The sequence below is a fragment of the Corvus moneduloides genome, chromosome 9 (assembly GCF_009650955.1).
Source record: "Corvus moneduloides isolate bCorMon1 chromosome 9, bCorMon1.pri, whole genome shotgun sequence".
Taxonomy (NCBI): Eukaryota; Metazoa; Chordata; class Aves; order Passeriformes; family Corvidae; genus Corvus; species Corvus moneduloides.
In genome coordinates, this window is record NC_045484.1 from 6,523,303 (window position 1) to 6,540,691 (window position 17,389).

At 44.0% G+C, this 17,389-nt stretch overlaps 1 protein-coding gene across 14 annotated transcripts in view; it reads left to right on the plus strand.

The window, feature by feature from the left end:
* The window catches only part of PRRC2C (proline rich coiled-coil 2C), a 70,380-nt gene extending 53,411 nt beyond the window's left edge, over nt 1-16,969 (plus strand). For 6 of the 14 annotated variants that reach the window (XM_032117558.1, XM_032117569.1, XM_032117567.1 and 3 more), the window contains 11 exons: nt 1,110-1,311; nt 2,168-2,371; nt 3,048-3,169; nt 3,675-3,811; nt 5,737-5,971; nt 6,359-6,481; nt 8,001-8,219; nt 9,004-9,078; nt 10,310-10,413; nt 11,648-11,774; nt 15,133-16,969. In XM_032117558.1, the coding sequence (XP_031973449.1) occupies nt 1,110-1,311; nt 2,168-2,371; nt 3,048-3,169; nt 3,675-3,811; nt 5,737-5,971; nt 6,359-6,481; nt 8,001-8,219; nt 9,004-9,078; nt 10,310-10,413; nt 11,648-11,774; nt 15,133-15,396 (1,812 nt within the window). In that variant the 3' untranslated portion in view covers nt 15,397-16,969. The other 8 variants (XM_032117562.1, XM_032117561.1, XM_032117559.1 and 5 more) reach the window with 8 other exon arrangements.
* The last annotated feature ends 420 nt before the right edge of the window (nt 16,970-17,389 follow it).

Genomic DNA, 17,389 nt, shown 5'->3' on the forward strand with positions numbered 1-17,389 from the left:
CTCCTGAAGCATCTAGGCAACCTAAGCCATGTTTAGTCTGTCCAGACTGCCTAACTCATGTAAAGCAGGGTAGGTTGACAAGTGTGGCTTTGAAAGACTGCAGGTCCCAGTTAGGGCAGCTCTCTTGATGCAGGCAGTGAGGGCAGACTGTGGTGAGTATATATTTGCCCCTTAATATATCCACCACTAAAGACAGCACCTGGCCTCGAGGAACTTACAGTGAGCAATTTCAGCTCTGCTAGCAAAACTTGTGTTTCCATTGGAGACAGCTGAAGGTTGTGCAGAAGTTCATGGACCATGTCTGAGCTTTTAAATTAGTGAGTGTAGACTGAACATTAATGTTTCCTGTTCAGTGGACCCTCAGAAGTGTCTCAATTTAGATTTCGCATTGCGTGTCTAATGTAGCAATAATTGGATTTTACTGGCTGCAGTAAAATGATGTCGTTTCCATTTCATGGTGGAAGACAACTGTGTCTATAATATTTAAAGTTTCATCTCCCTTGCTGTGCAAGACATAAGCTCATAATTATTATAGAAATAGAGGAGCATGAAGCACTTCTAGCTTTAACATAAAGCAGCGCACACAAGCCGTGTCAGCTTGTGGTTGCTTTTTGAGCAGCAGTTGCTTTGGAAATCTAAACTTGACTGCTGTCAAGTTTACTGAAGTGTGAAGTAGATATGTTTGTTGGTCACTCAAAGTGTATGATTTACCAAGAAAGGAAGGGGCTGCTTCATTTAAACAGCCCGAGTAACTTGGAAGTAAAGGACTTGATGGAAGTATGTAGAGGGGGGGTTTTACCTTCTTTTGCTCACTGTGTCTTTGCTCTTCATGTCAAACAAAACTAAGCCAAATTAGTGTGAGTAAATTCTGTTTTGAGCATTGGATGTTAAGATGATGAACTGTGCACGTGTGCAGTTGGAACAGATGACCAGCTCCAACTTCAGGCTGTATGCTTTTTGCATGAACAGAGTTGCACGATTACAGTGACTTCAAAAAGAGGCTCGCATGAAGCCCAGACTGCCTTTTGACTAAAAAGAACTGTTAAAAGAGGAAGGATGACTGATTGAAACTTCCTAATAGATGAGGAAATTTTTTTTCTTTTAAATAGATGGAGTCTGCACGCAAAGCATGGGAGAATTCCCCAAATATGGGGGAGAAGAGTTCGCCGGTCACCTCGGCAGCGTCTCCCATTGCTGGTGGCAGCAGCAGCAGCAGCACTGGGCCAAGCAGTGGCACTTACAGCTCTTTCTCAAGTGCATCAATGCCTCCTATTCCTGTGGCCTCAGTTACCCCCACAACTTCCCTCTCAGGTACCACATGTCAAAGCTGTAGTGTCCCATTGTGTTGTTCCTTGCTTATATTTTTCAAGGGATTCAATTCCCTTTGGAATTGTTTAGTGCAAAGCTAACAAAAGGTTTATACTAGAAATGGAATGTCGGATCTGAACAGCAACTTCCCAAATAATCTGTTAACTGACTTCACCTGTTTCACTTCAGTCAGCTGAAAATAGTCCTAAGATGTCTCTCTGCCTAAGATACTTATATGGACTTGAAGGAGAAGGTAAACTTCTCTTGTCCACCTTATTGGTTTCATTTTGTTCAGCCAAATGGAGGCAAGCACATAGATTTTGGAGCAGAGGATAGTTCTGATGTCTAGCTAATTGCAGTCTTACGTCCAGTTGTGCTCTTGCTTTTTAAGTTAAAGCTTCAAGAACTCATACCTCAACCTACTTGCAAAAGGCAGAGCAAATGTCCAGCTGCTCTTTGCAAATAGTGCCGGTTGCCACCTTGGTTCTTCGCAGCAAACAAAAAGTGCTGTATCTGGTTACGTCTTCATGCCTTGGAATATTAAAATATATCTCCATGAGAGGCACAACCACTCTGTCTTGCAATGTGTTGTTGCATAACTAACCAAGCTGCCTCCTTCACTACTTCTGTGTGCTCCTCTGCCTGAAAAGGGAGATGTATCAGGGTTGCAGCACTTCCCATAGTGAACTCAACAGAATTGTCCCTATGTTTTCTTGTATTGGTGGAAACAGCTGCATTAGATTTCAGTGTTCTTTACCAGTTGGTGGCTGTGCTTACAGAGCTGTCCCAAAACTTTGACCTCTGAATGATGAGAATGAAATGTCTTTGATTGATGCATCCCTTGCTTCTCTCCTCCTAGGAGCTGGAACATACACAACCTCTTCACTGAGTACAAAGACTGCAAGCACCTCAGACCCTCCTAATATCTGTAAAGTGAAACCCCAGCAGTTGCAGACAAGCAGCCTGGCTTCTGCCAGCCACTTTTCCCAGCTGAGCTGCATGCCATCCCTCATTGCCCAGCAGCAGCAAAGTCCCCAGGTCTATGTGTCTCAGTCTGCAGCAGGTAATGAATGGTGTTTGTGGCTGAGAAGCCACACATCTGCTTTTTTTGAATTTTGAAGCTGGAAAGTTGAATTTGGTTCTGGTTTTTCTCTGCAGTAAAGATGGAACGATAAAGAGTGTTCTGTAAGCAAATACTCACTAATTGTCTTACTCTAAATCTGCAGTGTTTTAGCAGGGAGTACAAAGGTGTGTTAGTTTGTTGAGGAAAGTAAGTTTGAGTCTCAAATTCTGTTGCAGAATTGTGAACTACTGTTTAAGACCAGGAATTATTTAGTCTTAATTTCTTTCTTAAAATGCTTCAGTAGTTGAGAGCTGTGACATTTTTTTCTTCAAGGAAAATCCTACATCTAGTTAACAATCTAGTTAAATTACATGACAGTATAACAATCTTACCCTTCACCCACATGCCTTTTTTGGCGACAGTATGTTGTTAATCCCTCCAAAATTGTGTGGGATTAATGATACCTGTGCAAGACTGGTAGATTCTGGGGGTGAATTGGAAAAGATACCAAAGCTGGTGAGGCACCCAGCTCTCCAGTGCTGTTCATTCTCCCAGGCTCTATGTCAGCTGTTACAGTGGGAAGTACTGACAGTAGCTGCATCTCTAACTCTTGATAAAAATCTTTCTAGCAGGGAGATGTTGGGAATCATGTACTAATTGTATTGCTCTTCCTGAGGTACTACAGCTCAAATCCCAGCATTTTATATGGATACAAGTCATCTGTTCAATACCCAGCATGCGCGTTTGGCACCACCTTCTCTGGCCCAACAGCAAGGTTTTCAGCCAGGCCTTTCTCAGGTATTTGGGGATTCCTAATTCTCTTTTTTCCCCCTCACTATCCATATTGCCTTTAAAGTTTTACTAATGATCTGATGGGGGCAGGGGAGAGTGAGATTAAAGACTGCAAAAAATGAGGTTATGGCTGCCCTTGCTGTTCCATTCTGGTGCACGCAGGCAGTGTTTGATTATTTGTCATGAAAGCTGAGAGAATAAGCTTCCACTCACAAATATATATGAAAGTTCATACTCCTGGGAGGTGTTTCTGTGGCCATGTTGGTCCAGGCTTACTCAACTTTTGTAGTACAAAATGATACGCAATCTCATGCAGTTGTTATGTATGCAGATCTGAATATTTCACTCAGTTTCTGCTGGTTATTTGTGAGAAGTAGTATGAGATTCAACTAGAAAGTAATTTTCTTACGGGGAGCAATACTAGCTCTGCATGCAGCCTTGGGATTTGACATATTCTGGCACATGTTGAACTGTAGGTTTTCTAACTTAATGTTTTTTCTCTTTTATGCAGCCTGCTTCAGTTCAGCAGATCCCCATCCCCATCTATGCACCTCTGCAAGGACAGCATCAAGCTCAGCTGAGTTTAGGAGCAGCACCAGCTGTTTCACAAGCCCAAGAGTTATTTAATTCCTCCTTACAACCTTACAGGTAGGTAGCATATGCAGATTTCTTTGGGGTTTTAGTGTCAGAATTATTGAACGTTGTTCCCTGCAGATTCGTTGTGTTCTGTGCTCCATAGCTGCCTCATCTTCCTGTCTTCCCTGAAATCTCTTTTGTCTGAGAACTGTGTGTGCAGATTGTCTGCCTTGTACAGAGTAGTTGTGAAATTGTGGGTTCAAAAATTATGCATGATAGTTGTATCTTTAGGAACTCGGGCAAAAGAGCTGAAAACATCAGTCTGTCATACTAAGAGAACAGAAAATGTCTGTCCCTTTAGTTCAGCAATCAAACCAACGCTGAAGTCTTGAAACACTTTGAAGTTCCAGTTTGAACTCATAGGTGGTAAAAAACATTGTTTCAGATGTCCGAGGGGCAGCAGGGCATGTTTTGGAATGTTTTCTGTTTCCTACAAAAGATAACACTAAGACCAGCATCTCTCAAATGGCATTAATAGCCAGACAAACTTCCCCTGTAAGCCTTTCCAAAGCTTCCTTGCACTTCCTATCGAAATTAATTCAGAGCAGTATAATTCTGACAAATGTTGTTAGTTCCACTTTGAGAAAGCTTCTTTGGAAATTCGATTAGGGTTTTGCATGGGCTGTAGTTAACCTTGCTTGTTACCATGTAGAAGGCTGAGGCCACAGAAGGTTTAATTAACTACATTTGTATCCTGACTTTGTGCTTGGCTGAGTTTGTGGGACCAAATATTGCTTGTCCTGCTACAGCTGACAAAAGCTGTTGAAAACTGTTGGCTAACTGCAGAAACACAATCAGGCTGGCATGTGGTCCAGATTAAATAAATCTGATCACACACAAACATGGCATTAATGGAGTTCTACCAGTATGAGTACTTCTCCCACATAGTAAATAGGAGGATAAGCTTGGAGATGTACAGGTTGTTGGTTTAAAACAATACAACCAGAAGTTAGAAGTGAACTTCTAGAAAACTTGTGAAAAATATTTTGGCTCCATTGAAGACAATCCTCTGCATACAGTCTGGGAAAAGTTTTTTCCAGTGCTCAGAGTATGACTGTAAGAGTGTTTTGCAGTGAAGGAAGGGTGCAGAACAAAGCTCACCCAGGTGTGGTCACAAGCAAACCCCACCACACCAATAGATTAACAGGACCAGTGCTGTGCTCAGACATATCCAGCACAGAGTAAAGTGTGTTTTCACATCAAAAACACTCGTCCTCTGATCTCAAAAGCATTGAGAAGGGCATTTATTTAAAAACCTCTTTGATTCTTCAGTCTGAAGGTGGCTACTCACAGAGTTCTTAATGGGAATGTTTGGATAAATACTTCAGATGGACCAAACCTGTTTGTGGTGCTTTGCTGTACTAGCTTTGGTCTTCTTTAAACAAACTGCAACTTCCCCATGCTGGTGACAAAAGAATTGAATATCTAGTTAAAATTAAAGGGTGTGAGGTCTTTTGAAACCAAAACATTCATTTGGAAGCTACTATTGTCAGCATCCAGTGATTTAAGCTGTAAGTATTAGAAGCTGTACTGTGGAGTCAAGAGAACAAAGCAGTTCATTTAATGACTAAGTGGGGCTACTCACATGTGCTTTCCTATCTACCTTGTAGCACAGGAACTAAGAACTGGCAGCTTTTCTATGTTGCAGTTAAGTTACCCAAGAACTATTTCAGCATGAACATCGAAATAGGTAACTGTGATCTAAGATTTTAGTAAAAAGGCTCAGCATTTCTTCCAGTGGCCTTTAGTAGCAGCTGTTATTTTGTTATGTGCAGAGTAAGTTGAAAAAAAAATCTAACTTTTTCAGGTGAAAATTTGTTCAATAGAGCTAAGTATCCTAATTCTGTTCAAAGAATATAAGCCGTGCTCTTCATTTTTGGTGGCTCATTGTTGAGCTCTGTCAGAATTTTTATGAAGGACACTTCAATCTTTTGCAGATCCCAGCAAGCTTTTATGCAGAGTGGTTTGTCTCAGCCATCACCAGTGGTTCTGTCTGGCACAGCCTTACACAACTTCCCAGCAGTGCAACACCAAGAGCTGGCTAAGGCACAGTCCAGCCTGGCATTCCAGCAGACTTCCAATACTCAGCCTATTCCTATCTTATACGAGCATCAGCTTGGGCAGGCTTCAGGACTGGGAGGCTCTCAGCTGATTGATACACACATTCTGCAGGTAGGAAATGCTCCAAATGCAAAACTTCTGCAGTGGACTGATAGAGGAAATCAAGTCTTGCTCAACTTGGGTGGCAGGAAACTTAAGACACTTGGAAGAGAATGTCCTTTTAATTTAATAAGTGTACATTAGCATAATCTCTGAATTGAGGCATGTTCCCCAAATTACAGGGTTCTTTGTGCTCTATCATTAATTAGAGCTTCAGGTTTAGTTTCTGTTAATGATGATAAAGGGCTGTTCCACCACCTGCGAATGAGAGCTTTATCACAAAGTGAAACCTTCAGGTTTGTCAGCTTCCCATGCTGTGGTTTCTCCTGCTCTGGCTAATGCACCACAGAACTGTTCTCTAAATGCTCTTAATGGGATGGTGTCTCTTGCTCTTCCTAGGCCAGAGCTACGCTCACTCAGGCTTCAAATCTCTACTCTGGGCAAGTTCAGCAGCCTGGCCAGAGCAATTTCTACAACACTGCACAGTCTCCCAGTGCTCTCCAGCAGGTAAACTATGGCATGGTAAATTTCCTACATTGTATTCTTCCTAAGAGCATGTTGTGGTTGATGATGTCTGTGGGGTGGGAATAGAGGGGAGGGCTGAGACAACCTTTAATTCTTCCAAAATAAAAATTGACTATTAATAGTGAGGAAGGGCTACTGCAGCAGCACTAAACAAACTGAATGGCTGAGAAGTTAGGTGACGTGCCGTTCATGTTGGTCATTTGTCCCTGGCATTCTTCTCTTGAATAGTTCATTTGTCAGTGATGGGCAAAGATTTAATTGGCACAGTGCTGTTGCTCATTGATTGAGGTACATGATGCCTTTATGGAAGCAGATATTGGGAGTGGTGGAGAGGGAGGGGGGAAAACTCCAGGTGCTTAGTGAAGCCTGATTGTTGACGCTAGTTCTCAATGAGCTGGGACCCAGGAGTGCTCCATGTGCCAGTGATAGCCAGTACATAGAAAATAACTGGGAAGTCAGATAGGTGATCATGCAGGACAGCCAGGTCAGTAAAATACCTCTACTGATTTGAAGGGTTTTTAATTCTTTTGTGAAAGAACTGCTAAATTGCTCTGTGCAAGCATTCTGTCATATTTACGGGATACTGTCTAGTGGTTTCCATCTTCTGGTTTGGCTTTTTTATTGAAATGGCTTCAAAAAAAAAGCTTGTGATTTATTATAATAGCCTACCTCATATGCAGGAAAAATTGCCAAGACAGAAATCTAGAAGAAAGATTAGACGTTGTCTGTTGGAAATCTAGCACAGAGTTTTAAGGACCTTTTAGAAGAGCTGGTGCCTTTAATGTGTTCAGTTCTGGCTGTCTCTATAATTTTAATCTCTTATCCTTCATAGCAGAATCCAGGTAAGCCTTTAGCATTTGGAATCTCGTATCATTCTCCTAGTCACACTCAGAATATAATTTTGCAGGTAGTAGATTGTCAGACCAAGACATGCAGTAACTCCTGCCAGTGAGGTCACTGCTGTGGTATTCCATGTTTATCGCTACCACTCTCTGGTGTTTTCAGCCCACAGCACTCCCGGTAAACGCAAGCAAGGAACAGGCTGTGTAGTTTTGGGATTGTTTTTAAGCTCAAACTGATGGTTGTTGGAACTCGTGGAAAGTAGAACCTAATTTTCATCCCAGTGTCCTTTGATGACTAAAATTATTGGAAGTGAACAAATAATCCAGTCCGGTCCTGTCCTGTCCCCCTACCCCCAAAATGGTTATTTTATTCTACTTTTGTTTTCTGAGTTGAATTAACCTTCACCTGTCACACAGTGAAATCACATTAATGATGTCAGAGGTAGGAGATCTCATGCAACTTTGTTTCTGCAAAGCACAGGCCCAAATCCCATTAGACCTGATTATAAGGGCAAACCGAGCAATAAATTCACTTATTTGCTTGCAGCTCTCTGGTTAAATAAATAAACTCATTAAGCCATTTGCCTGGAATAAAGCTGAAATAGAGCTTGTAATGAAAGGTACATAATGGCCTTTGTGTCTCTGTTACTGGTGATCTTGTACTCTCTCTCCAGGTGACGGTACCTTTGCCAGGATCACAGATTTCTTTGCCCAACTTTGGATCCACAGCACAGCCACTGATTGCCCTACCCCAGTCCTTACAACCACCACTACAGCACACCCCACCACAAGCTCAGGCTCAAAACCTGAGCAGACCTGCACAAGTGACCCAGCCTTTCAGAGGATTGATCCCAGCAGGAACTCAGCACAGCATGATTGCTGCAACTGGAAAGGTAACAACATTGCCACATCTACAGGACAGAAATTAATTTGAAGCACAGCTGTTTGCTGGTTTATATAACCAGCACAGCAACTCATGTTGACTTCTTGCATCTTAAAAATCTGCCCTAGCTTTAAAAGATAAAAAAGCCAGTCAAGGTTAGTGTGTTAGTTGACTGGGTCTGTGCTTTTAGCTGAGGTTTAGTAGCTAACTTGGTGCTGGTCCATTTGCACTGCAGGAATACCTGGTTTGATAGTGACATCATGGACTAGTAGGGGATTTCATATAGAAGCCATATGTAAAATAGTACTGAGCTATTGTTAGAGCAGCAGGGGACCAGCATGACTCTGTCAAGGCTGGTGGCAGATTCTGGGCCTGCTTGTGTTTGTTGCTTTGCTTCTAGACTCAAACCAGAACAAGTTGTTTGGGTTCAAGGGTTTCCATTGCAACAAAAGGGAGTTTTAGGGGCTTCAGTGGACTCTGTATCAGCCATGACCTTAAGCCAGAATTAAACTGTACTATTATTGCTGGGGATCTGCCTTTCTGAATAGCACAGAATGGTGCATATTAAAAATGTAGCATTGTATGCAAGACAGGATCTTTCTGTAATGAAAAAAGAAAAGGCTGGTCCTGCAGCTCAGGAAAACTGAGTGACAGGTCCAGTAAGGAAATAACACTAAAACAGTGCAAGAAGCTAGGGGGGAATTCTCTCCTCTCCTTTATGTGAAGCTGCTAAGGTAATTGCTAATAAGGGGATGTGTGGAGCTGGCTTCCAATCACAAGGTCTCTTGTCTTAGATGGAATCCCAGCTTTACAGGCACCGGGGATTTTCAGATAGTGTGCAGCACTCGGCAGTTGCAGTCCGCTTCCAGGTGAGCAGTGGGTGACACCCCTGGACATGGACACAGCTCAGCTGACTGGCAGGAACAGCGAGGTCTTCCCACCTCAGGGACTGATCTACCTCTGCAGCTGCACCTGAAATCCCTGCACCTTCTGGCCTAGATTTTAGGGTGCTTTTGAATATAAAATAACCCCTCAGTCCCAGTGATTTACAGCTGTGATAAGAAAAATCTTGGCTGTTAATTCCATGTCTTGGACAGTAATGGGAGTCAGAATTTCAGACCACCTCGATGAAGTTTACATCTCCACACCCCCAGATTGTGTATGGTGATCTTAGCACCATGCAGTTTTCCAGCTTCATGGGATCTGGCCAAATCTTTTCAGCTTTGTAGTTGTTACGAGCCCACTTTGCAAGCAGCAGCATGTTTCTTGCTGCAGTTGTCAGTGGAAAATGATCGCTCATTTCAACAAAAAATGAGGGAAGAGCTGCAGTGGGATGGTGGCCTTAGATGACTTTCCTGCCCTGCTCTAAGATTCCCATCGTGTTGCTGCTAAAGAAAGTCAACTGAAAACAGCCTCTCATTTTTAACTGATTTATTGTTGCTGTTATGCTTCATGGCCATGTGTGGAAATACACTGTTCCAAAAACTAATTTATTCTGTTGAGTGTATCTGCAAAACAGCATTCAAGAGTCATTGCTCCAGTTAGTCTGGAGGTCGTTTTGCATGAATGACAACTTCATTTTTGCTGTGCTTTAGGCTTGTTTATTTTTATAGATCTGGACTATTTTATGGTATTCTTCTTCTCAGCATTTTTCAGGATACGGAGATATTTCTGAATATATGAATATTCAGAATATCATCTGGATATATGAATATATTCATAAAATGTAGGAAAATACGTCTAAATATTTTCATGTGGTACCTGAGATGGGAGTCTTGGATAAGGAGATCTCAACTCCAAAATGTATCTTTTTTCTTTTTTTTAGGGCCAAATAGATGAAATGACTCTCAAACCCCCTGTCATTATGCAGGAGGACCAAGTTAGAAACCCAATACCATTGCTGCAAGTGCCAGATAGGGCAGGAAAATTGTACACAGAGGTGCTTGTGGTGCTGGGCCTGTCCTAATTATAAGAGGCTGTTCTGCAGTCAGGCTTTCATCTCCACTTAAGTGACCTCTTTTCATTGAGGTAAGCTATCAGCTGCTTAGCAAACGTAATTTTTTTAATTAGAATTAACATGTCAATTGCTGTGTTTTTCAGATATCAGAAATGGACCTGAAGGCCTTTGGAGGTGGCATTGACGTTAAACCTGGAACACCACCAGTTACTGGCAGAAGTACTACCCCAACCTCCAGTCCCTTCCGGTAAACCTCCCTTAAGTTCAAAATTCCTTAAAACCAGGGCTAGAAAATGTACCTAGTCATGCATGAGCAGCCTATTCTGGAAGGTATGAGGTGAGAGGCCACTGATACAAGATACAGTGCTTAATCTGAGCTTATGAGCAGCATTGCAGTAGGTCATCACATCTGCTGTTGTTAAACAGAAGTAAATAGCTCTGAAATAAAATGTGAAAAATATTTTTTTGGGTAAATAATACTAAACAAGTCATGTGAAATGACCTGGGGTTGTACCAATAAAGCACAGAAGTGGCAGGGAAGATGTACTTTGGGATAAAACTCTTAAGACAGTTTATCTGAATTGTGTAGAAACACAAGTAGAAACACTTAAAGGCTTAAACAGCAGTTGTGGCAACAGTTCTGTTAGAGGAGTGTGTGTTGTTGCAAGGTCTGTAAGCTGCTCCCAGGTGAAATTAGTAAACAAAACTGACTCTTTGAAGCTTAGAAAATACTGGTGTGCGGAGCTTAGCTGGTATCCCTGCCATTGGTGCCCCTCTGCTCATTTTGCCTGGAGTGTATCAGCCACACCCTCTGCACAAGAGCTCTCTGCAAGTCCAGCTTCGTTTCCTAAAGAAGGCTGTTCACTCTTTTCTCTTTGAGGGCTGTTTGCTGCCCTTCCCCCAGATAATCAGTCAAGCTTCATGTAATTAGTGGTGATTCAACACGTTGGAAGTTTTAATGGAGGGTCATGTTCTTAGCCATATAAAACAGAGGGAGAGCATTTTCTGTGAATTCTTGAAAACCGTTCAAGTGCATTTTGAAACATCTGACAACAGGTCAGAGTAGAAGCAGCTGCATGTTCACTGCCTGTTGTGACAAGCTCTGAACCTTCCATGACAGAGTAAAGAGTGACTGTAAAGGAGCAGGACTGAACATAAGATAGCAGGGATGGGAAGTGGAACACACATCTAACATCAGTGTTTCTGTCATGAGTACTTGGGGAAGGGCTCTTTGATACAGACATACCCTGGAATCTCTTCATAGCCTAAATATTTCTGATAATGCTTTCTCTTTGAATTCTGAAGTTCTGAGGTTTTTTTATAGATAGAAGAAGCTTCTATATAAAAAAAGTTTCACAGCAGCTTTTCCAGGAGATTTATTCTTCCCCCTTCCAATGCTGAATTTCTAGTTAAGTTGTAAAAGGGCAGAAACATCCTCTGAATGAAAGCAGTTTGATTTTAACTGGAGTTCTTTCCTCTAGGGCCAGTTCTACAAGTCCTAACAATCAATCCAATAAAATGAACAGCATTGTCTACCAGAAGCAGTTCCAGTCAGCAGCTGCAGCTGTGAGAATGACACAGCCCTTTCCTGCACAATTTGCACCACAGGTAGGTGATTGGTGGCTTGCTACAAACAGATTTGTTCCTCTGTATGACCTGGTGGCTCTGACTCGACTGTGTTTCCTCAGGCTTTATCATGGGGAGATACAAAATGGAATCCTTAAAATCAAATGGCGTAAGAAACCCAATTTCAAGATCAAAGCAAAAAATTACCTCTCTGATCTTGCTTGCAAGTAGTGCTGATTTTGTGGTGTTTAATTTTGAGTTCTGTGCACGCTGAGGGATTTAATACGAGTTGTGAATGATGTAGAAGAGACAGCATTCTGGCTTCCCCAGGCAGCTGTAATGCACCTTGTCCTGCAAAACCAGGTCATTTGCTTGGGGAACAGGAGAAGCTTCGTGTCTCACAAGGGTCCCAGTGCATATTTTACATATGTAAAGACAAAGCAGATTTGCAGCTCTGAAGTATCAAAGGAGCAGTTCAGGTTGGAAAGAATCTGTGAGGTCACACAGTCCATACAAGGCAGGGTCAATGGCAGAGTGTTTGATTTGCTTTGGCATTCCAGGGAGCACAGCTTACAAGGGTCGTGCATCTCTGTTGCAGGTGACTGGAGCCAGGCTGCTAGGGAAATGTAGCCTCTACTAAAGGTGTAGGATATTTCTGTCTTCCTTTTAGCATTTGGAGTGTTTGACTGCAGGACTTGAGATTTGATGTCTGAATTGTCACTGGCAGAAACTGCCTCACCCTCCTGGGGCTGCCTTTCACCAGTGACTGCTCCACTGCCTTGTGAGGGTCTTCTCCCTGGTTCCAAGCTGGGTTGAAGTTGTTAGTGCTGCTTTCAGGCACAGTAGCACTGCAGGGCTGGTTTGCTCTTGCAGTTCAAGCCTATTTTCTTGACATTCATTTCATAGCAGAGTGGCAACTTTTTCCCCTTTAAGATAATGCCAACGTGCAATCAAGTTGGCAATTTTCTAATTGAGAAATGTCTCTTTTTGTTGTTTTTCCCCCACTTAGATCCTCTCTCAGCCTAACCTGCTCCCTCCATTGGTAAGAGCCCCATTTACTAACACCTTCCCAGCGCCTGTTCAGAGGCTGCCAGTAGTTCTGCATAGTCAGATGCCGTCTCAGATGACCACAGGCCTTATGAGCCACCCTCAGTTACCACGTGTGGCCAGAGGTCCTTGTGGATCAGTACCTGGAGCCAGAGGCACTCAGGCCCAGGCTGCGCTGAAGGCTGAACGAGACATGAAGGTCAGTATGTGAACAGCAGTGCTGTTAGCAGCAGTTCAGTCTGACAGCTCCTAGGGCAGGGATGTGTCTGCAAGTCATGGCTTTGTAAAGGGCCTCTGGACCCCAAGCTAGTAGCCAGGCCCTTAACAGCTGAACACAGACCTTCTCTAAGCCCTGATGTTTTTTAATAAGAATTTTAGGCTAAAATATTTGTAGGGAGCTTCCTGTCTCAAGTGGTCTTGTGGTCAGCAGTTGTGGAGCTGCCACTGCTGTCCAAGGCAAACTCAGGTGTCAGGAGCCTGGTTATTTTTGAATGAGCACTGAAGCTGCACACCTACCTGTTAGCTGTCATTTCATCCTCAGCTCCTCCTGTTCCAGCTAGCCTCACTCCTTGGTGACTCTGGAGAGTCATTTCCCAGTGGTTTGAAGTGCCTGTGGTGAATTCTCAGTGGTAGAATGCAGTACATGGTGCACTCCGCAGAAGAGAGGGCTGCATTTCAGTAGCAGGTGATGACAGTCACCTAACTTGTTACAGCACTTTGGGACCCTTCAGTTTGAGGCACTCTTCTTCCAAGGCAGGACTGCAGTGTGGGACATCTGTGTGGGACACCTTTGGACACTGAGCCCGTTTGCTGCAGAAAAGAAGTTGTTTGAATAGATGGTACTTAGGAGTTCCTTCATCTGCTGCCATTCCTGTAACCCATGCACTGAGGTGTCAGAGCAAGAGAGTGTGTTGTTCTGGTTATGCATGGCTGTGGGAGAACTGATTGCCCCATAAATTCTAGATGGTTGGTCCATTTTCTACCACCAGTTTATGCAGCCTGTAGATTTACCAGGTGATGCTTAATACATTGTCCTGAGTGTGCACTGTGGATTGAATGTAGCCAGTCAGAGCAAATACTAACATGCAGTTCTGGTGTCCTTAATCTCCTGCAAACACTGCTGAGAGGAATGAGAGTTACTCTGTCATGCTTGGTTACTGGTGATCAAGTCATCCAGCCTTAAACTCAGGGGATGGCTGAAATTTGGGCAAAAGGTTTCAGTAAAATCAGGCTGTTGCTGCAGTCCTGAACACCAGAGTTCACAGGTTTGTTTTCTGTTCTGTTGCTGCTTGAGTTACTTGGAGCAACTACGCAGTGTGAGAGCCAAGGCCTCTTGTTCCAGACTTTTGCTGTTTTGTCCTCTGTTGTTTTTTGTGTGTGTGTCCCAGCCCCGTTTTTTGTAAAAAAGCAGAAAATACTCAGAGAGGTACATGGAGGCTTAGTGCCTGTATGTGGGGTTCCTTGTGTTAAGATAGTCCTTTTTATGGTAAAATGAAAAGGTGTTTGACTGCACTGGGCTTTATTGTTCAGCTTCCAAAAGATCAAACTCTTAATGGAGTCTCTGCAGTCTGGGCAGGAAAGCCAAGTGCTTGCTCTGAAGTGTCTGATCTGCACAGTATGAAAACTGGAACTGGAACATGTTACAGAGGCTGAATTCCACAGGTGCAAGTCAGGGTTACTGGTAGGATTCAGAGGAAGGAAGGAAGGGGAAGGCAGACAGTAGTTTGTGCTGCCTGGGATAAGAGCCTGCTTGGAGCAGGAAGCAGATCAGCCTGCAGTTCACACACAACACAATATTGACCCTGGTTCAGTTACATCCCAGCTGCAGACTCCACAGTCTGTGTCAAGAGCCATGTGGGGGAAACGGGGTGCTCAGATTGTGCTGCTGAGAGAGGCTGTGTGCTCTGGAGGGACAGCACACAAGCAGGAGTGGCCCTCGGGGCCCACAGCAGTGTCATGCAGGCACACCTGCCTCTGCTGGTGTCTGACCTGTGCTCAGGAGGAGGCTACAGTTTGAGCCTGCTGTCAGCAGTGCTCATACTGATAACTGCATAACTGCAGTATTAGTGACGTAAAAAGATGTTAGGTAATACTTCAAACTGTTGTCCCTGATTCTCATTTTCGGGGAAGGATTAGGAAGAGCAAGGGAAGCCTAGGCATGGTGTTAAGCTGCTGCTGAGGATCCGAGCACCCAGACGTGGTGACATCAGGGAAGCAGCAGGACGGACATTGCCCTTCTAGGAAAGTCTGGCCACTGCGGTCAGTCCTTCCCCTTTCATATGGGAAATACTTGTGAAGTCACTCCAATTCCTATGCCTTCTCTTCAGTAAATTTATTTTTTCCCTCTCTTAAGGCAAAGCAAAGAGCAGAGGTCCTTCAGTCCACCCAGAGGTTCTTTTCCGAGCAACAGCAGCAGCAGAACAAACCCATAGGAGGCAAAGCCCCGAAAGTGGAGGAGAACGGGAGCAAACCCACTGAGGCAATTGCTGACTCTTCAGGAGTCTGCCAGGACAAAGCCGAGGAAAAGCCCACCCCTGCACCTGCTGCCACACCGAAACCTGTTAGAACTGGACCAATCAAACCTCAGGCAATCAAAACCGAGGAAACAAAATCTTAGAGGCTGTGTTCCCATGGAGGGAGGGGAGGGGGTGGGCGAGGTGTCAGCAGCGTCAGTTGGTAGCCCGAAGGATGAAGAGCAGCCTGCTCTCCCTGCCGGGCTCTGAGCAGCCCCAAGGGGCACAGAAGCAGCAGCAGTTGTGGTGCCAGCTGCTGTGTGTCCAGCTGTGAGCCCCTGGGCTCTCGGGGCTCACATCTGCTCTAACAGCAGGAAGGCTGCTTTTGGGGTGTGCACGAACCACATGTGTGCACCTGGTTTGGCTCACACCTGCCCACTTCCCAAAGCCTCAACGCGGAGAAGTAGCAACAGCAGAGAAGAAGGTGGGGAGGCATTTCCTAGCTGACACGGTGACTTCTCTTATTTTCTTCAGGCTCTGATCTTCAGCTGCTATTTTATCTTTTTACAAGCCCATGAGTATGAGAACAGGCAGATCTGAAGATGGTGCTGGGCCAAGTAATGTGTGTTAAGTTCTTAGTGACTTAAGAAGCTTCTATCTTGTATAAACAGAGGGCTCTATGTATTTGCCACGCAAGGTTTAACCTAACACAGAGTAATGCTGGCAGTGTTGGATTTCCTTCTGAAGGCAGTGCTTTGCTGGCTGCTGCTGCTTGGATGACAATTTACTGCATTTAGATCACCGTATGAAAAAGCTACTTGGCCACCTGTGCCCTCTCCACCCGCTGCCCCCTCAGTGGCTCTCACCCCTGGAGTTGAAGGTTCGTTGCATCAATAGTCAGATTTGTTCCGTTCACCCCTGTCCAGCTGTCTTTATATGATGCGAGTGGTCCCTAAACGGTTTCCAGTTTCTGTCTGTAACACAGCAACGAGCACTTAAACTGTGCCACAAGAATAAAAGAAACCTTATCAGATGAACTAGAGTTTTATCTCAAAGGTGCATTCTTTATATCAGAGCTGCGTTGCACCACCTCCTTGCCCACAGTGTGCTGGAAAGTAGAATCAAATCAAATAAATGCCTTTTTAATTGTATCCTCTAGTATTCTAGCTGTAGGACAGTACTGTATGATACTTCTGTGAATGTAAGATATCCTGTACCTGCTTATGATATGTAGTAGTGACTGTGCTATACTGGAGCTGTTTTTAATAATGTTATTCTAGAGGTTTTTTTCCAGACAATGATTGAAAGCTAATAAAAAGCACCAGGTACCACATCAGTAGCAGAATTTGCTGTTTTTTTCTGGGATTTTTTTTTTTTTTTACATTTTTGGAAGGAAGAGTTGAAAGTCTAATGTGTATAATTTTGTTCAAATGACTGCAGAAGCTGGAAAGGCTGTTGCTGCTATTGATGCCTAGTGAATCGCTATTGGTTATCTTTTTATATAAATATATATATAATTTGAATTTTTGGAAACTAGCTGTGATGTCAACTTTGGAAAAAAGTATCCCACTTGTAGTGTGAGTTGGCATTGTACAGAAATTAACAGCCATATTGGTCTAGAAATGTTAAACTTAATTTTTTTTCCATTTGTACAGGGGTAACGCACTGTATGAAATATGTACGGTCTTATTTACATGGGTTTGATTACAGAAACTAATAAAGTATTCTCTAAATAAAGCCCCCGGCTGCTCTCGTGATTGGTGCCGTGCTGCAGGAGGCAAGCGGAGCGCCCGGCGCCGCGTTTCCAGGCAAAGGCTCCCAACGCAAAGTGCTCCCAGAAGCTCCGTTGTGTGTATCCTGGCACTTCCACAGCCCTTCTCCAGCAAAGGGCTTTCAGGACGTGGCTGCCACCCCTCGCCCTGGAAGGAGCCAGGGGGTGTTTGCCAGGAGTTCCAGCTCCAGCTGTTGGAGCTGGCAGTTGTTCCCAACTGGAGCCAGGGTGACACCGGTTGTCCCATCAGCTGATGAGTGACAACACCCGGGCAGCACCGAGTTCAGGGAGCCCTGGCCTGAGCCTTCCCTGCCCCCCTCCCTGGGGCCCTGACCTGGGCTGTGGGATTTGGGACAGGCAGTACATGATCAGCTGGCCACCAGAGG